Below are 20689 nucleotides of genomic sequence, written 5' to 3'. Positions count from 1 at the left end.
TCACTTAGAACATGTCATTGTCAAGATAGTCTCCTCATACTCTACTCCAAAAATGCACATTGCTTTGACATGTCCATGTGCATATAATGTCAAGGATTTTGCCATTCCTTTTTCTAGATTTTGACATAGTTTAATCTTCCAGTCTTATGACTTGTTTTTCTTTGTTTGAAACAATATATCCATTACCAATTATCAACTTTCCGAGGACAAAAACCTCTTCAATGTATTCTATAGCAGTTGACCCCATACTCCCTGAAATGGACATTTTAGGAACACATTAAGATGGTGATAACGATGATGGTGATGATGACGACGACTGATGGTGGTAGTGAAGGTGAAGGTAGGGGCTTAAATAAAGAGGTATTAGGACTAAGAGTAATATTCAAAAATCTCCTGTGAGCATAAGGAACTCTTGCTAGCTTCCTGAATCATCTGGACAGGAGACTAAGAACAGGAAAGGAAGGGTCCCTTGGTAGACTTAATCCAAATTGAAATCTGAGAGTTAATCTGTCCATTAATCAGCAGTTGAGCAAAACGCTGTGAATTGGTCAATCTCAAGAGAAACATAACTCTGATGGACTTTCATGGATCTTCATTCTAGACTAGTGTTTTTCTCTTCCAGGTTCCGGGGTTCACCCATTATCCCTGTTGCAGCCAAGCCTGGTGGACCAGAGGCTCCAGAAACTGAGACTCCACAAGGCATTTCTGAATTAATTGAGGTATATTCAACAAAATTGTATCACCATTTATTCATTACTCATTCTTTTAGGATTTCCTGTCATAGCACTAACCTCTACGAGCTCCCGTGATTCATTCCAAGCCTTATTCTATCTACAGCTACTTTAGGGTATATATCAGATTTTAAAACAGACCATTTTCCTTACCTGTTTCTAAACTTTTGAAGGCTAACTCAAGCACCACCCCTACCCCATCCCCAGATCATGACAACAAAATCTACTTCCACTCCAATGTTCCAGAGCAGCCTACAATAACAAAGCAGCATGAGTAGCCTGCTGATGCTGAGCTCCCTGTTGGGATTAGGTCATCATGGCTGCCTCTGAGCTCCTGATCCCACATCCACCAACTGCTGAGAACTGCCCAGAAATAATAAGCCAGCAGGCCTGGGACATCCCATCCAGGGCTCATGAGCCCTCCTACAATAACAAACCAGGCCATCGTCGGTGGTGGCAGGTCTCAGTTTTCAGCTTCAGGAGTCTGAGGGGATTTTACATCCAGAGTTGATGAATTGTTTAAACTCTTCAGATGGTGTCCTTTTTAAGCTGGGGGGAGTTGGAGGCAGGAGAGTGCTTCTTCTTCCATTTTCATCTTATTGGGAGGGCACAGCAGGACATTAATGTACTACATTTTTCTAATATCTCTTATTCCTCCACCTCTAAATTTCCTTTGCATTGCTGCTGACAGTTGGACCGAAGGTGGGTTATACCTTTAGGGAAGAGTTAGCCAGCAGTCTCCCTAGTTTTTTTTTTTTCATGCTTTTTCTTCAACTCACCTTCTTTGTGTGCTGCTCTGACTTGTTTGGGAAACAAGGAGAAGCCAGGCTTCTGAGGGCTTCTGCAGGGTAGAGGTAATTTACTCCTTCTCAGTTCTTGGCCCATTCCCTGATCTTTTCCTCTTCTTTTGCTTGCTTCTCTCATGATGTTTGTGACTTCTCAAGAGCCCATCTCTTTCTCTTCCTTTCTGAGGCAAATACTTGTGGAATTTAGCAAAACACCAAGGAATTAGAAAAAAAAATCAGAGTGGGGGGGGAAGAAAATCAGATGAAGAAAGGAGAGGAGTAACAAAGAACAAGGAAAGGTCTAGAGAGAAAATAAGAATGATGCTAAAGAAATCCGTGCCCCTGAAGTTAGGATTCTTATGTTCTTGCCCCTGGGACTCAGCTTACCACCTGCATGACTTTAGACAAGATGTCTCTGAGCCTCAGTTTTCTTGCTTGTAGAGCGGGGATAATAATATTTGTGCTCTTGGGGTTACATGAATACTGGATGAAAAAATGAATGCAAAAGGACTTTGTCAGTTGTAAAACATTCTATATGTTAACAACAACAGAATGATAACAATCATGGTAATTTCTTTAACTGTCACATCAGCCAGATTCCAAGTAGCACAGCAAAACTTGATCTAAAGGCCCTTTAAATGGGACTCTGAGATTTCGAAGGGTGTCGCCTCCATGCTTAGTGATGTTAAGTGGAGGGGGTTGTAATGTTGGAGCCTAATAATGGAAGTGGACCCATTGCGCTCCTGGAGCAGGCAGCTGAGACACATCTGGCAGATACGGTCTCTTCAGAGAGGTTCACAAGAACCTTGTCCTGAGGCTTCTACCTGGGTCTCTTGAAGCAAATGACCCCCTGCTCTGGCCCAGTACAGTGCCACAGTTCCTAATGATTTAGAGTTTGCTGATCTTGCTGACTTAGCAAAACAAACATTTTATGTGTAAGGCTTTTGTTACTTTTTATTAGTCCCAGAGAGCACTTGTCTGGGAGCATGAGACAGTTGTTGTTTTTGTGAAGGAAGGATCCACAAAAATGCTGCTATGAAAGATATTAGTATATTCCTCCAAGAAATTTCTACATAAATCTTGGGCCAAAGCCTGTTTTGAATTCTGAAATCTTTTTCCAAAAGAATTGTTATCATAAGACTAAGACTTTGGAACATTCCTTTGCAAAATTCTTTTTTGACAACTTATTCCCTTTTGAAATCAGAAAGTCACAGAATAAAAGGAATAATAAATATGCTATTGTTTATTTGTTGGTAATTAGCATTGACAGTGTCCCAGCTGCCATACACAGCACACAAAACATTGAACTGTTCAGTCCGCAGTCTCCCCAAAATAAACAGAATGAGTCTGAAAGAAAAGGGAAAAAATTGCAAGCACAGGGCTTAAGCTGGGGAAATTCTAAGTGTGCACCAAGAGCAGGCCCTTATTTTGGGGTAGAGATATGTAGAAATATCCAGGAAGTGCCTGGAATTTCTGTTTCCCTTCCCCCTTACCAAGTCCAGAGGTCATGGCTTCTGTGGACAAGCTTTTTCTTGTCCTTTCCCACCTCTTCTGGCCTTCTCCTTAGCTGAAATTACTCATGAGGCAGGTTTTCAATTTATCAGCCTCTTCTGGCCTCCATGTTTTGGGGGATACTTCATTCCAGGTAGTAATACCCTTGTCTGTTTTCTAGCTCCTGAAGTCACAGGCTTCCATCCCAACCAGAGACCCTTCAGGACCTTTCCTCATGGCTGTGGATCACTGTTTCTCCATTAAAGGTCAAGGCACGGTGATGACAGGGACAATCCTTTCAGGCTCAGTCAACCTTGGTGACAGTGTGGAGATCCCTGCCCTGAAGGTAGGTCTTTTCTTCTTCCTCCCTTTCTTCCCCAAGAAAGAGCTTCACCTGAAGAGGAAGAGCAGATTCCTTCTCTGCCTCATTTTGTCCATCTAGTCACAGACTCCCAGAGGCTCCATTTTGTGTTGCTCCCAACGGAGCAGTAACATGGCCACAAAGAGCATTGCAGGAAGTAGCACACCTGGCAGAACTGGTGCCTCACTGGGTGAGCTGCCATCCCGTTTTCTTCATTCCTTTCAGGATGCTTTGGGTAAGTTCTTCCCTCTCACTTTTTCTCTGTCAGTAACTTCTTGCCTGTTTCATATAGAATTATTTGATTTGTAGAGATCATCTTCTCTTTTCTTCTGCCTTACATGCACAGTATCTCATACACAACTGAAATGCAGGTTTTTTTCATAAAACTGATAAAAATATCAGAGCAAACCTTGAACATTTACAAAGATATTCATTTTAGCAGGACCGTTAGAAAAATGTCTGTAGCCTATATCCCTTGTGAGGCTTTGGGATTTGCCTTCTTTCCCTAGTATTGGGGAAGCCACAGTGATGATATAACCAATTCATACTATATGTGATAAATTGTGCGAGGCACTAGTGGAAGTGATTTTTTCCTCCCCTAAATTCCCATAGTAGCTTATATCCCCTCTTTGTACTTTGAGGTCATAGTTATGTGTGTGGATTGTCTTCTCTATTAGATGACAATTTCCATGAGGGTAACAGTAACATCTTTGTGGCCTCTCACACAGGATTTGGCATGTAGGGAAAGGGAAGGAAAAGGAAAGAAGCATTAAGTACCTACTGTGTTCCAGGTTCTGTGTTCTTATCTCCTTTGGTCCCCACAACAACCCTGTGACATAGGCGCTGTATAGTAATTATTTAATTATTAATTATTAAATATAACAGTAATAGCTTGCCTTTGTTGAATGAATGAATAATGACAGCCTAAAAGAATATAAGTAGTCATTAATGCTCTGCTCCTGAGAAGTGGCTGGGTCAGATCACTGAGGCCTGTTCTGAGTTAGTCATCATCTTTGTTCAGTTTTGTTTCTTTGCACAGTCCCCATCTGCCACAAAAGCAAAAGGGATGCCACATGCTGATGTTTTCTCTGTAAGAGGAGCCAACATCCCTGGCATAACAGAGGAGTTACAATCCTGTTGGACACCATAGTTCATAGACTCTTACGTTGGAAGGGACTCCAGAGGTTTCCTCGTACTCGCTACCCATTCCTCTCTGCCTTTTTACTCCTTGGCAATGGGGGCAGCAAGTGTTTTTCAGGTATAGTTGGTGACTGAATGACCCCTTACTTCCATAACTTGTTTTACAGGAAGAGTCTTCAGCCTTGTTTTTCACTTTATTATAAACTGCCTTTTATATTGAAGTTTGGATGGAATGAAGAGGATGAATAGCTTAGTAACCCCGTGGCACCCCAGTTACGGAAGTTGTTCCAGCTTGGTTAATAAAGGGAGATGTGCTGAAATGCCAAGAGAACAAAGCGCTTCAGCTCCAGCGTCTTGCTGTGTCACTGGTCTGGGTTGTGTTTGTGAGGTCATTTCAGTTTGATTTGGTGAAAGAGGCAGAACAATGCAACAGGAAAGCAGAATCAGACGGCCTTGGTTCTTGTTGCAGCTTTGTCACTAACTGGTTGTGTCCCTTTGAGCAAGTCGCACATTAATGATCCTGGACCTCAGTGCGGATATTGGACCCCTAGAATCCTGTGGAACTTTCCTTCCCCTTAACCCTCCTCCGAGTTTAAAGGTTTAGTCCTCTGAGCTCATGACAAGAAGGGGAAAAACAAGTTTCGTTTCAGAGGCATGGGATAAGAAGCAAAAGAAAAAAGCAAAGTAGAGTATTAGTTTGCAGTTTCCCAGATGTCAGCCTGTGCTACTGCAGGAATGTTTTTTAAATGAACTTTAGAATGGGGAGATCTTTTCTGAGAAGGTGACTTGTGTCACCAAGAAGTCCAGGACTTCTTCAGGGCCTTGGGAAGGAGAGGCTTCCTGGTGGACTTTGTGTTCTGCCTCCATGCTCCTTCTTTCTGCTCAGGGGCAAGACCTGGATTTTGATCAGGAATTTCTTATGTAACTGGACTATGCCAATGGGTTTAGAGATGTTTGGGCAGAAAATGTCTTGTGGTTTGGCTTATTGATAACAATTACGTCTTATAGTGATTGTTTTTGAAGACATTAGAGCTCCCTGGAACAGGTTCCCCAACATCCTGTAAGATGTCTATAGTTTAAGCCAGGAATGGGGAACCTGTGGCCTGGAGGCCACCTGTGGCCCTCTAGGTCCTTGAGTGCAGCCCTTTGACTGAATCCAAACTGTTCTGTGAGGGAACAAATCTGTAAAGTTTGGATACAGTTAAAGGGTCGCACTTAAGGACCTAGGACCATATGTGGACCTAAGGTCACAGGTTTCCCACCCCTTGTTTAATCAGAGTAAAGATGGCAGTCAAAACAACCAAAATGGAGTTGGTGACTTGGTGTTAATGGCTGAGTAAGGGGTCTTTCTGATTCTTTATCCAAAATTTGATCAACAAAGCTCTGTAGCTAGTTGAGTTTTTAGCTCATTATCTGGAGGAGTGGTGCAGTGTCATAAAGAGAGCACTGATAGGTGGTCAGAAGACCTAAGCTGGAGGCCTGACTCTGCCATGCAGTAGCTGTTTGATTACCTTTCTGAATCTGAGTCTTCTTTTACAAAATGGCCTAATAATCCTTGCGCTGGCATCTCTTACCGGGCTGTTGGGGGAGAATAGTTTGGGGAATTGGAAGTGCTACATAAGTGTGAGGTGGATGGTGATGTAACATGTTAGCAGTGTTATTAGCCTTTCAATCACCATCTTTACTGACTTTGAATCCTTTTGCCAAAACATATCAATCTGGGGCAAAGCAGCATTTGAATTTTTCCCCCTCTCCTGACAGGAATAGAAAGATGGTACCTCCCAAGCAGCTCCCCAGGGTGGGGTAGGCCAGTTGTACTGCTGAGCATACGACAAGTTCCATCTTTTGTGGGCTTCAGAGTGATGGAGGAAGCGCATTTCACAACATGCCAGGGTTCATAACTCCTCCTGACCTCACTTCACCCCCAACCTTTGGTAAAATGGATTGACAGGTAGTGCCCACCGGGCATTTGGGGACATTGCATAACAGCTGCTTTTAAACTGGAGGAGCCCTCTCCCCAAACAAAGTGACATCCCCATCAGATTTTGCTAATGGGCTTAGACACATCTGACCGCTTGAACCCGCGCAGAGGAGGGGCACAGCCATTCCAAATAAACAATTGCATTCCCCACCGCCTGTGCTCACTCTGATTGAGGTGCAGGAGCCATAGCACATGTATTCCTTCCCCCTGTTGCCCATGTACATTACCAGCTGGGGTTGATTATACTTTTCAGGGAGAGAGGGAAGGAAGAAGCAAGTTTCTGCCTTGTCCTCAGAATCATTTAAACCTCAGACTTCCTGAGATCTAGTTAAGCCTAGATTTCTTAGTCCCATTTGTTCCTAGTCCTGGGAAGCTTCTTTTAGTAAAATTTGGCTTTCTGAAGTTTTGGTTTGTTAACCTGTTTAATGATTAAGCCTGTGGAGTGCCATAGGAAGACTTTTGGTCCAGGAGTCAGAGACCGAGCTTCCTGGTGCTGCCTCTCCTCCTTGCTGCTTGGTTGGTCTTAGACTTTACATAATGTATGGACTTGGAAATGATTTCTAAGACCTCTTTCAACTCCAGTCTAAAGATTCTGAGGTCATCTATCATTCATTTATTCAGCTAGAATTTGTGCTTGGGCAACTAGGTGACATAATAGATAGAGCACAGGGCCTGGAGTCAGAAAGACTTATTATCTTCATGAGTTCAAATCTGGCCTCAGACACCTACTAGCTGTGTGACTCTGGCAAGCCAACTTAACCCTGTTTGCCTCAGTTTCCTCATTTGTAAAATGAGCTGGGGAAGGAAATGTTAAACCACTGTAGTATTTTTGCCAAGAAAACCTCAAATGGGGTCACAGAGAGTCTGGATACAACTGACAAAACTGAACAACAAAACCATTTACAGGACATTCTGCTAAGACTGGGGGAACACAGGAGGACAAAAAAATAGGCCTGGCTGTTGAAGAGCTTATAGTCTAATGGGGGTGACAAGTTGCAAGTAATTATGCACATATAAGATCTCTACAGGATAAATTAGGGCTAGTCTCAGAGGAAAGGCACTAAGATAAAGGAGGCCAGAGAGAAGCTTCTTGGATTAGGTAAGATTTTAGTTAAATCTTGAAGGGAGCCAGGAAGCTAGGAGGTGAAGAAGGGGAGGGAGAGAATCCCAGGCATGAAGGACAGTCAGTGAAAATGCTTGGAGTCAGGAGATGGAGTGTCATATGTGAGGAGCACTGAAGACGCCATTGTCCTTGGGTCTTAGAATATTTGGAGGGGAGTGAAGTGTAAGAAGATTGGAAGGTCAGAGGAGACCAGCTCATGAAGGGCTTTAAAAGCCAAACAGAGAATTTTTTATATTTGAGGTAATAGGGAACCATTGGAGTTTGTTATATAAGGTAGTGATACAGTCAGACTTGCAGTTTGACAGCTGAATAGGGGATGGATTAGATTGGGGAGAGACTTAAGGCTAGGAGGCCACCAGCAGGCTACTGTGGGATCCAGGTGTAAGATCCTAACAGCTTGTGCCAGGGTGGTTGTAGTGTGAGAATGGTGAAGGTGAATGTGTGAGAGATATTATGAAGGTAGAAAGGAAAGGACTTGCTCACTCATTGAATATGGACAGTGAGAGGGAGATATTGAGCATGGCCTCTAGGTTGAGAGCCTCATGTGTCTGAGAGGGTGGTGGCATCCTTGACAGTAATGGGAGTTAGAAAGAGGAGAGGGTTTGAGGGCAAAACTAATGAGTTCCGTTTTCAAACATGTTAAGTTTAAGATGTCTATAGGATATACAGTTCAAGATGTCTAGTAGGCAGTTGGAAGTTGGCAAAGAGGTTAAGCCTGGATAAGGAGATCTGAGAGTTATAGAGATGATAATTAAAACCATGGGAGTTGATTGTACCACTAGTGTACTCTGCCATCATGTACACACACAAAATATGGTCATTTGAAAGATGGAGAGACTCTTTACATGTGAAATGTCTGTTTCAGCTTTCTATAAACAGAGCCAACAGTGGGAATTGAAAGGCATTGTTGAGAAATGTCTTGCCTTTCAGTTCTCTAACCCCCGAGTCTGTGAATACTCTAAATGAGTCAGAATCTCTACCTAAAATTTAAATATGCTTTCTGTGGGAATGATGATATAAGAATTCAGGATATACTAGTGGTACTGATAACCATGCCAGAGAGCAGAACTCGAACCTAGCTTTTTCCCTCTTGAAGCCCATTGCTCCCTTCTCAGCACTGCACTGCACTGTGGATCAGAGCCAGAGTCCTCGCAGCTTTCAGTTCCTGGGAAGAGTGTGGCGAGTCAGTGAGTGTTGTTCATTTTGTAAGGTGTTCGTCTTAATTGGACGGATTTCATAAGATCTCCCGTGTTTAGGAAAAGACACCTTTCCAAATGATCTTCCATTAATAGAAGACAGAGCTTTAAAAATTTAAGTCAAATAATTTATTTTCTAATTGGAATTTTTATTGTTCAAAGAATTTGAAAGTATTATTATAGAAAGAATGAAAGATGTTTGGTCTGTGTTTTTTCAAAGGAGATGGTGACAGTGTGAAGAATTAACCCTAGGGGCAAAGGGAATAGCGCTTCTAAAAAGGGTACTTCTTTCCACGTCCTCCAGTCTAGCAAGGATAATTCATCCTTTAACGTAGCACTGTGTTAGGCATCTGGGGAGTGTAGACATGAAACAGTCCCTTCCCTGGTGTATGTTCCCAACACTGACTTGCCTGACTCAGCAGACTCTTCCTCTGCCAGCCTCTTACCTTGCTGCTTATCACCTTGCTGGTGCTGCCACTCCTGCTCTGGTGATGGCAGCACTGCAGCACAACAGGCTCATGTTCTGAGTGTTGAAAAAGGAGGAGACTGGATACTGAGAGAGCAAGGGGGTTAAGACTTGTGGTGGTGTCTTAGGATGCAAACCTAGAAAACTGTTCAGGAAACTGGGCTGCAGAGGAGAAATTAGAAGAGCTAGGGAGAAGAGGAAAGCCAGCTCCAGAACTAGGCAACAGTGGAACCTCAGAAAGAGAACTCTAGGAGATGCTGAGAGAATCTCAAATATTGAGAAAACTAGAATAATGTTTTGGGGAGAACTTTTAGGCAGAATTAACTAATTCATTCAAGAGTTTTTAAAGTGACTAAACTTTGAAAGATGTTCCTGCTGATGCTGGAGCTACAAACGCTGTCCTCATTCTGAGGGAGCTCATGTCCTATAGGGAAACAATATGTGCCCAGAGAAGTAGACATAGAAAATATGTGAAGTAGATCTAAGTGGAGAGGGCACTACCATGCAGAAAAGTCAGGCAAGGCCATCCTTGGGCCATGGTACTGACGATGCCTTTAAAGGAGATGGATATGATAAGAGGAGGAGGAGAAGCTGCGAAGAAATAGTATTGCCAGAACAGGGACTACCTGCGTAGTGTTACAGAGATTGGAAGTGGAGAACGGAGCATGTGATGGGGAGGAATGGGAGATGAGTCTGTTTAGTAAGAATGTTTGGGTTCACTGGGAAATGATTTAATTCCCAAATGAAGTAGTTTGTATTTTATTCTTGAGCAAGGACAGGAATTGATAAGGACTCTGCTTGAGGACTGTCATGTTAACACCTTTTTTGAGGATGATTAGAAAGGATGAAGAAGTACTTACAGCCAGCTAATCAATTAGGAAGCTTTTGAAGCAGTCCCAGGATGAGTGCTGAGAGCCTGAACTAGGGGGTGGATGTGGGGGTGAAAGTAGAGGACATGTAATCAACAAGGTGCTACCAAGACTTGCTACTTGACTGGATATTTGGAGAGGGAAAGCGAAAGAGCAAAATGACTCTGAAGTTAGGAACCTCAGTTGACTGGAAGGAAGTAGGCGACTTAGAAGTTGGTTTTGAGGGGGAGGGAAAGATAACAAGTTGCACTTTGGATATGTAGACTTAGAAATACGTGTGGGACATCCAGCTGAACAAAGCAGTTGGTGGTTTGTTACTGGAGTTCAAGAGAGAGACTAGAGTTGGATTTGTAACTGTCTGGGAGTTATCTGGATAAAGATTATTATTGACCTTGGTGGTCTCCTTTATAAGTGGATGTTTATAAACATTCTCATACCATCATGCAGTTAGTGCATTTAGGCTCCTTGGTTATATCTTCAAGGAAGTATTTAACAGCCAAGTGTACCTCAAGAAGAATGAATGATAAATCATTTATTAAACACTTGCTGTGTGCCAGGGACTCTACTAAGCATTGGTCATACAAAAATAAGCAAAAAAGACAGTCTTTTTCCTCAAGGAGCTTAATGGAGACAAATACCAAAGGAGGGAGAGATAGAAAGGGGAGAGGAGGGAAGGTATATTCACCATGGTTTGAAAATGACCTGGAAGTGACATGGAAGCCTGGTTCTGGTCATACTTCGCCCATCATTCCCGTTCTTTAACCATCATCAGTCTTGCTAGTCATTTTTACTTACTTTCCCCCTTCTCATCAGTGTTTGCTGTAGTAGTTGACTGAGGTATCATCTCATTTGTGTATTAAAAGCAGTCAAAGCTTGGGAGCTTTATTTTTTTTAGAAAGTGACTGAATTCTTCCATATCGGAAAAGAAGCAGCATGGAATGACATAATGGAAAGAACATTGGATTGGATTTCAGGCTACCCAGGTTCTGGTCCCTTAACCTCTAATGTGGGGTGTGATATTGGGTAAACACTTAAACTAGACTCTCCGAGTGTGAGCTTACTTATCTATCAAGCTACATAACAAGGACTATACCGGATCTATAAGGTCCCTCCTAACGGTAACATTCTACAATTTTACCTTGTGTTTACTACCAACTGTGCCATCTGTATCCTTGTAAGTCTTTAAGCTTCATGCTAACATATCATTTGGAAAAACTTCTTGTTTATCCTCATTACGGATAATTTTTGTTCTTGTTTTTATCTAGATCCTGCTTATTTTAAGAAAATCTCCCTTAATTTTTGTACTTTCTAATATTTTTAACAGGAATTGGTGTTATATTTTGTCAGAAGTCTTTTCTGCATATATTGAAATAATCATATGACTTTTTAATTTATATGCTCAGTTGTGCTTATAGTTTTCCTAATATTGAACCAGTCCTGTGTTACTGGTATAAATCCAGCCTGGTTACATTATGTGATCCTTGTGATACATTGTTGCAGACTCCTTGCTAGTATTTTATTTAGAATTTTTGTATTAGTATTTGTTTGAGAAATCGATTTGTAATTTTCTTTCTCTGCTTTGGCTCTCCCTGATTTAGGCATCAAGACCATATTTGTATCATAGAAAGAATTTGATAGGACTCCTTTACCTATTTTTTTTCAGACAGTTTAGGTTGTATTGGAGTTAATTGTTTTGTAAATGTTTGGTAGAAATTTACTTGTAAATCCATCTGGTCCTGTTTTTTGTTTTTCTTTTGGAGCTCATTCATGACTTGTTCAATTTCTTTTTCTAACATGGGGTTTTAAAAATATTCTGTTTTCTGTTAATCTGGGCAATTCCTATTTTTTTAGGTATTCAGTGATTTAATTTAAATCGTCAGTTTTATTGGCATGCTGTTGGAGAAAGTAGCTCCTAGTCATTACTTTTATTTCATCTTCCTTGGTTGTAAATTCACCTTTTTCATTTTTGATATTGATGATTAGCCAGTGGTTCATTTATTTTTAAAACTATCCCCTAGTTTTATTTATTCAGTGATTTTTTCTTTCAATTTTATTAATCTTTCCATTGTTTTTCAGGATTTCCTTTTTTGGTATTTAATTGAAGGTTTTTAATTTGTCATTTTTCTAGGGTTTTTTTTTTATTTGCCAGTTCAGTGATCTGCTCTTCCTGTCCTTTAATGACATAAGCATTTAGAGATATCTATGTTTTCCCCAAGTACTACTTTGGCTGCATCCCACAAATTTTGATATGTTGTCGTGCTGTTGTCATTTTCTTTAATGAAATTATTGATTATTTCTGATTTGTTCTTTGACCCTCTTATTCTTTAGGATTAGGTTATTTATTTTGCAATTTTGTTGTAATCTATGCTCCAAAGGTCCTTTAGTGAATGTAATTTTTATTGTATTATGGTCAGAAAATGAGTTTAGGGTCACACCACCTAGCATACATGTCATTGTGAAGGAAAACAGCAGCTTATAAACAATGAAGAGTTATTATTATTGATCTAGTTGGTTGTGAAGTTCAGGTCTGGACTTGCTAGACCTGCTTTCATGAAAACGCAATGCACACATATGCTTATGTGATAAAGCATCTGGCTACAGTCTGTATAAGAAGCTTGTTTTATAATATAATCTTGTTTACACTACATTTGTTTAGCAAATTTTTTATTAGTAAATGATGCCTGTTCATTCTAGATTCTATTCTTACAAATACTGAATTAATGCGTTTTGAAAAGAGGTGGGTTTTGTTTTTGTTTTTGTTTGTGTTTGTGTTTGTGTTCCTCCCCAAATATCTGTCTTTTAAGTAGATCTGGATTGCTGTTTGCTTGTTTGTTTGTGGGTTTTTTTGCCACAGACCATAGATACCTTCTGTATAAATGAATGAGGATAGTTGATGCTAATTGCTGTTGAACTAGTAGATGTAGGGCAGGAAAGACTATATCCAGTCTTGATGCAGATTCCCTGGGGCCAGAGGGACGATAAGGGAAGAACCTGCGTGGGAGACTGAAAGTGTGAGAGGGAGGAGGAGAAGGACAGGGAGAAACTATATTTGTATTCTTTTGCTTTTACTTTGCCTAAATTTTCTCCTGTATCTCTCCTCCTGTCTCTTCCTGAGAGTCATCCTTTACAACAAAGAATTAAAAAAAACAAACCAGGAAGAAGTCAAACAATCAATACGTTAAAAAAACTGAAGATATATGCAGATACATATTTGAAGATATATGTCCACACCTTGGACTCACCACATCTGCAAAGGAATGGTGGGAATTGTCTTCTTTAATCTCTCTTTTGGTGCCAGGCTTGTTTTTTCCATGTTTCCAACGTTGCCTTTCGGTTGTTTTGTCATTGCTCTTTCTGTTTATGTTATTTGTATATTTTCTTGGCTCTGTCTCCTTCACTTTGTATCAGTTTATGGGAGTCTTTATTTCTTTGTGTTCACATTCAGTGTTTCTTATAACACAGTAATATCCCATTACAGTCATGTGTCACAATTTATTTAGCTATTTCCCAGTCAATAGGAATTTACTTTGTTTCTGTTTCTTTACTACCACAAAAAATGCAGCTATAAATATTTTGGTATTCATGGATCCTTTAAGTATAATTCCATACTGCTTTCCAGAATGGTTGTATCAATTCACAGTTCCAACAACAATGCACAAGTGTTCCTGGCTTCCCATAACTCCTACAACATTGACTGTTCCCATCTTTGGTCGTATTTGCCAATTTTTCTGGGTGTAAGGTGAAACTTCCTAGATTGTTTTAATTTACATTTCTCATTTGTTAGTGATTTGAGGCATTTTTTTCACATGGTTGTTAATAACTTACAGTTCTTTGAGGGAACTCATATTCTTATAAGGGAAACAGCAGGGGCACTTTGGTCCAGGAGAAGTTACTGGGATGGTAGTGGGGGTTAGATTGAACTACCTTATCCCAAACAATGGCATCATTGATTGATTTGATCATGGTTTGTGGTTTCGGAATTGGGAGTGAATATTGAAGAGGGATATTGAAGAGGGATATTGAGATAGTGAGAGGATGCTATAGACAAGGTGACTAGAGAGTAGGGTATGAAGTGAAGTATGACTGGAGTTTTCCTAAAATAATGGTCAGAAGAGGCAGCTACCCACCAGGATGAAACCCTAGGGTCAAAGCTTCTCCTGAATAGGAAGGCTATGGAGGAGATGGCTGGAAAGTCTGGAATGAAAGAGAGGATTTTAAAAGGCGATAGGGGTGATATGCAGGAATTAGAGCACTTAATCAGAAATAGAAGTTGTGATCTAAACTTGAAGATATATGAGAACTCAACCAAGAAGGACCTTAACTACTAGAAACTAAGAGAAGTATCCTGGTGAGTTAGCAGGTGAAATATGTTGAACTTGAGTGACTTAGGTTGTGTCCTTCTAACTTGATGACCTGATTAGAATATGTTCTCAAGTTCCCTCATTCCTTAGTAAAAGTAGAATTTGAACTTGACAGATTGAAACCTGCCAAGCCTAGAGGCCTGTATTGGGCTACCCGAGTCTTTCCTACCTCACCTCCGAGGTCTTCGGCTGGCCACGCCGGATGCACGTATGAGAGAAAGGACGTTCCAGAGTCGAACAGGGGTTGAGCTTTATTTCAGGGTCTGGGTTACAAGTGCAGGGGGTCTTCCTTAGGAGGAAGAGGGGGAGATTTCCTAAGGAGGCTAAGCTTAAGGGATTGGAAGTAGAAGTACAAGCGGGGAGAGAGGGGGAGGGGAGAGAGGAAAGAAAAGAAGCGGAGCCCTACTGTCCTCTTTGGCTCCTCACATGTTAAGAGAGAGCTTTCAGGCTTCCTCAGTCCTACTTAACCTTCAGCCACACAGTTTGCATCTCAATACCGTGCTGTTAGGTAACTAGGTGTGCTCCAATCCGGGACGACCTCGAGGGCAGGGAGACTCCACCCATCACGTATCTCCCGGGGAGAGGCGGAAATACCCGAGCTAGCTCGGCTAGCTCAGTCTGACCTTCTCGAACCCCTGCTGTTCATGGAGGGCCTCGTAAGACTCTAAGATTTAGAAGTCCCACTTTTACCCGCCCGAGACCGTCCACACGGAATTGAGCTTCCAATCCCAACAGAAACCTACATTGAAGGAGGGTATTAGTGTTGACAAACACCCAAGGCTCATAATTCTAAGCTCATGGCCCCCAAAAGAGAAACCTCCATCTCTCTTAGGTGACATCAGTGGAAGTGATCAGTAGCTATTAGGGAATCTTGTGTTCAAGAGGACCTTTAGTGGTTTGGTTTTGTAGCAATTAGGAGGCAAGTTTGGTGAAGGAATCTCTGGTTCTTTTGTTGAAGGGATTTGAAGCCGAGTTGGGGAGTGGGAAAATTGAATGAGAATACTGGAACTAGTTCCATAGTGTTATTGAAGCAAGGAGGATGCTTTGATCAGAATGATAGCTGTCAAGGAAACTTGGGCAGTGGCGTTGAGAGATCAGAGCAGAACGGTACTGAAGAAAATTACTCTGCCCTGGGAATTTAACTGCCAGCGATGTAGTGCTTTAAGGGTTACAGAATAAGTTCTTTATGTACACTTTCATCTGCACTCCATGACAAGCCTTTGAAATAGTGCCACAGATAATAATATTAACATTTTATAGATGAGGAAACGTTTAGGTTCAGAGCAGTTAAGTGACTTACTCACAGTCACAAAGCTAAGAAATGGAAGAACTGGGATTTGAAAAAAGGTCTTAACTCGACATTCAGCATTTTATCTACTACTATACCATATTGGCAGAAAGCAAGTGAAAGGACTCTGAGTTAAGATTTATTTGAGAGCTGGTGGAGGAAAGGTCACTGAAGTGCCTATTTACTTGGTCTTATTCCACAGGGATTTTTCCTTAATGGGGGTTATTTGTGTAGACTGTTCCCAGAAGGATCTTTATTCTTGAGGTACTGCCATGAGTGTCCTCTCTTTTAACCACTCAAGTTAACACAGTCAAAGTGTGTTTCCCAAAATCTGGTCCCTATTGTTCCCAAGATTCCCAAATCTGTTTTTCCCAAAGTCTAATTAGGAGCTTTTGCTCCCTCCTTAATCTGGTCCTGGGACTTTAGTTCCTCCTGTTCCCTTTATTTTGTACTAGCTGACAGAATTCATTATAGTGTACTAGTCCCACTCACTCCTTTCTGTACTACTTGTTTATATTAATGAGGAGAAAAAAATGAGAACTGTGACTTAGCTTCCTTGAGAAAAAAGTGGGCAGGGTGTAAATAAGTCGTCCTCAGTTTTTAGACGTTTCTTCAGATTTTCAGCACTTGAGAGAATAAATCAACAACTGCTAACTTCCAATGGCATATTCCTACTATATTTCCATACGGTATATTTTCTTTTCTCTGCTGGTTACTCTTTGTAGTTATTTGACTTCATATGATTTTTTTTTCAAAGAAGCGTTAAATATTGCCTGGGTGCATATAAAGCCACTGTACCATTTAAACAAAAAAATACTTGCAATTCTTTCTACTCTTAAAAAAATGCACCAATAAAAAAACTGTAAAAATATCTTTAATTGTTTACAGACTCCAGTATCCAATAATCACATGGAAAGAGTAGATGAGAATGTTTGCTGACAGTGCCTTATTAAATTAATAGAACTTGCCTGCCTTTTGTTTGAAGTTTTGCTAAAAGCTTTCATTACAATATTTTTTGATTTATGAATAAATTCCACCCATTCTTTGTTTTTCTTCTTTAAAAACATATTTAAATGAGTTGATTCAGGGCAAGGGTCATTTAGAAAGTCCCTGTTTGCAACTGCAGGCTGTTGAAATCTCAGGATATTATTTTAGTGTATCTATAATCAGAGACTCTTAAAATCAAAAGGGACCTTAGGAGCTGTTTAAACTAATCCTACCTGACTTGGAATCCTCTCTGTACCCAACTAACTGCTGGTCAGTCAGTCTTCATTGGAATATGTTTAGTTGGGTAAAGCCAACCCCTGCTTAGTTAATTCTGCCTTTGCAGAATGTCTGATTGTCAAGACATTTTTCCTTCCATCAAAGTTAAATCTGCCTCTGCAACACTGTCCCATTGCTTCTCATTTTGCCTTTAGTATTTAAAATTCATTTGTCATTCTCCACCAATTTGGAAAGCAGGGATAAGGAGAGGAGTCAGAAGAAAGAGATATTGGTGGTTGCTAAAACTGAAAGACATAACCTCTTTTTAACATCTTGCGTAATTTTGAGCCAAACCAAAATGTTGAACATATATTATAAATTCATAAAGTAATTTTAGTAGTGGTTAGTTTTGTTCAGCAATAATACAAACTTGAGGGTTTTCCCCAAGGATCTCAGGACCACATCATTAGTGTACATCACTTAATTCCTTTAGAGAGGTATCCTTTGGGACTTGGGCAAGACATTTGAATGGTAAGGGCTCTGGCTGGGTGAGATTAGATGTTGAGGGTCTGGGCCTTTCCACTTAGGAAGGAAATTTGAACAGTTATCTTTAGGGAATTGTTTCTCAAGCAATCCCAAGGAATCTAGACACTAAAATTTTGGAATTTGGACTCAAGACTAGAAAGGATAAGAAACTTTAAAAACAGTTTTATCTCTTTAGTTTTAACATGTATTATTGATATTTACATCTGCCTTTTGTTACTGATTTAGTTTCCTGTTTTTTAAAAGTAAGGCTTTCCTAAGTTTTCTAAGTTTTTAGAAGGCAAAAGAAAACGTTTCTCCAGAACATCTCTTATTCTTAAAATGGTCAAAAAAAACTAGTGTCAAGCTTTGGATTCAGAGAAGGGCTCTGGAAAAAGCACCTTTGTGCTTCCAGATTCCCTTGAGCCTGTGACTGAGTCAGGCTTCTGGGCTCTTGGAAGGGCAGCAGTTTTCTTCCTTTTGAAAGCACTGGGTGAAGTGCTCCTGCTGAACGGGTGTGATTGGGCGGAAGGTCAGGAGTTTAAGAGCTTGTTTTATTCAAGACCAGGGAGAAGAGACGGGAGGGGAGTGAGTTGGTTTTATATGTGTATATATGTATTTTCTTTTTAGTTCATGAGGGGAACGGTTGGGGCAAGGAGGGAAGAAAGCCAGAGGGAAAGCTGCCAAACTGAGCACCGCTAATACGAACCATACGCTGCATCTCTTCAACTCGTGTGCTTAATGTGATCCTCACAGGCAGGAAGGTAGCCTGGTCAGCGCTGTTGATTTAACTCTTCAACTGCAGAATTTAGAAAGATCACAGCTTAGCAGCCTTAAGTACCACACACTATGTTTGTATTCCAGGATTCCAGTGCCACAATCCACTGGTGGACAAGAAGCCCCAGGTCTGAGCACCAGTTTCTCCATCTATGAGATGGAAATAACTGTTTATTACTCATTTACTTCTCAAAATATCACAAAGATCAAATAATGAATAAGTTCTCTCTGCAAATACAACCTTCTCTAGAACTTGTCTGAGAGGTGGATCCTGCTTTTCATCTTTAACAAGGTATTTTCATGATAGTTGCTTCTGATAATAAATTGTGATGCTTGGAAACTCTGGTCAGTTAGTTTAGGTGGTTGAGCATGTTGTTAATGAGATAATAGTTTTAGGTTCAAATGAAGCCAGTTTTAGGTTTAGTCGCTGTGTAGACCAGTTGTTGTTCTTTTCCAAGACCTCGCAAATGTGTGTCATGACCACAAGGAAGATTGCATGAAAGAGTTTGGATAGTTAAATGCAAACACTTCATCATCACTTGAAAAACAAGTTTCTAGTTCATACCATGCTTAAATCATGTCAGTAACTTTTTTTTTGGTGAGTGAAATGCTATACTAAACACATTGGGATGTGAATTAGGAGTCTCATCTAAGCAGGTGACTTGGGCTTCATTGCTCCATCTGTTAAATGGTCTTCTCACTGGGGCTGTTGCACACCTTCTTTGATAGCATAGTGTTTCAGAAATGCTATTTATGCCTTTGGAATAATCCCTACATAAATATGAGTTATTCTTATTATGAGGGCAGCCAGGTGGTACCGTGGATAGAGTGCCAGGCCTGGAGTCAGAAAGACTCCTTTTTCTGAGTTCAAATGCGGCCTCAGACACGTACTAGTTCTGTGACCTTGGGCAAGTCACTTAAACCTGTTTGCCTCAGTTCCTCATCTGTAAAATAAGCTGGAGAGGGAAATGGCAAACCACTCCATTATCTTTTCTAGGAAAACGCCAAATTGGGTTACAAAGAATCCCGACAATTGAAACAACTGAACAACAGTTTTTATTACCCTGATTAGATGCTTCACCCTATAATTCTGATCCTAAGAGTTTTTAAACTCCCATTTTCTTTTCATAAGTTTCTCCTTTTTCTTTTTTCTTAACTTCTTTTAACTTCTATTTTCTCTCGCCCCAGGGCAGAGCAGCTAGACTTTTATTATTAGGTCTAGTAGTTTTCGGTTTTTGACCTCATGGAAAGGTGTCCCGAAGTTATCTTGCATTAGAGCTAACTAATTTAAAAAGGTTTTTTGATCTATATATATAAAATTAATTTTATCTTCAAATATATTCCTGCTCTCCTTCCCTTCTCAGAGAGTTACCCTTTGTAACAAAGAATAAATCAATCGAAAATGAAGGAAGGGGAGAAATGCAATTCAGCAAAATTAACTAACACATCAACTGATGGTAGATGCAGTGTTCTACACCCATGATCTTCCCCCTCTTCAGAAATTGAGGGAGGTATATTTTCTCATCTCTTGTCCCCCTAGTCAAGCTTGGCATTATAATTATGTAGCATTAAGTTTCTTTTCTGTTATTCTTTCCATTTGTATCGTTGCGGTCATTATGTATATTGCTCTCCTGGTTTTGTTGACTTCACTTTGCATCAATTTATATACATCTTCCAGTGTTTCTTCATATTCGTTGTTTCTTAGACACTGTAAGAATTCTGCAGTGATATTCTATCACATCTGTGTACCGCATTATCTAGATAACTACTTGTATATATCTGGAGATCTGTATATATTTATATAAGATATATGGCTTATCTTATCAATTATATATTTTTAAAAACTAGCAAATATTTTTTAATGCCTACCATGTGTAAGGCCTGTTCTAAGTGCCAAGGGGGATACCAAAAAGTATAAGACATAGCCCTCAATCTCAAGGATAGTCTGTTGGATACACATGAAAAATTAATATTGCAAAGCAGTCATCTACAGGTGCTATCTGGACAGTAAGTTCTACAGGCATCCAGAGAAGGACACAGCAAAGGAAGAAATGAGTGCTTAAACTTCTTGACCTCAGTGAAGCAGTGGGTAAAAAGAAGGACTTGGGATCCAGGTGGTAGAGTAAACAGGGAAAATAGAAATAAGACAGAAGGACAGAGAAAAGTTTGGAAAAACTTGATGGATGAGGGAACTGACAAGAGAAACTAAATGATAGGGGAATTTCTTTAAAAACCACTAGAGTGTTCTCTTTGGAGTCTCAAGGCATTGCTTGGGATGCAGTTAGGTTTGAGGTTTAAGACCTGGAGAAACCAGACAGAAGGGATTTTGCTTTCCTGGTGATGCGAAAAGAGCTTAGAGGAAAGCATTTTGGCTTGGGCTTGAGAGTAAGTAGAT

The 20689-nt window shown here is 40.4% G+C and overlaps 1 protein-coding gene across 5 annotated transcripts in view; it reads left to right on the top strand.

Annotated features, from left to right (window-relative positions):
* Positions 1-20689, top strand: part of EEFSEC (eukaryotic elongation factor, selenocysteine-tRNA specific) — a 344545-nt gene that overhangs the window by 106405 nt on the left and 217451 nt on the right. For 4 of the 5 annotated variants that reach the window (XM_072598318.1, XM_072598314.1, XM_072598316.1 and 1 more), the window contains exons 3-4: positions 623-719; positions 3189-3357. In XM_072598318.1, coding sequence (XP_072454419.1) covers positions 623-719; positions 3189-3357 — 266 coding nt within the window. The remainder of the gene's footprint in view (positions 1-622; positions 720-3188; positions 3358-20689) is intronic. The other variant, XM_072598315.1, reaches the window with a different exon arrangement.

This window comes from Notamacropus eugenii, chromosome 3 (genome assembly GCF_028372415.1).
Source record: "Notamacropus eugenii isolate mMacEug1 chromosome 3, mMacEug1.pri_v2, whole genome shotgun sequence".
Taxonomy (NCBI): Eukaryota; Metazoa; Chordata; class Mammalia; order Diprotodontia; family Macropodidae; genus Notamacropus; species Notamacropus eugenii.
Note: the sequence above shows the minus strand (reverse complement) of the source record. Positions and strands in the feature narration are given on the sequence as shown.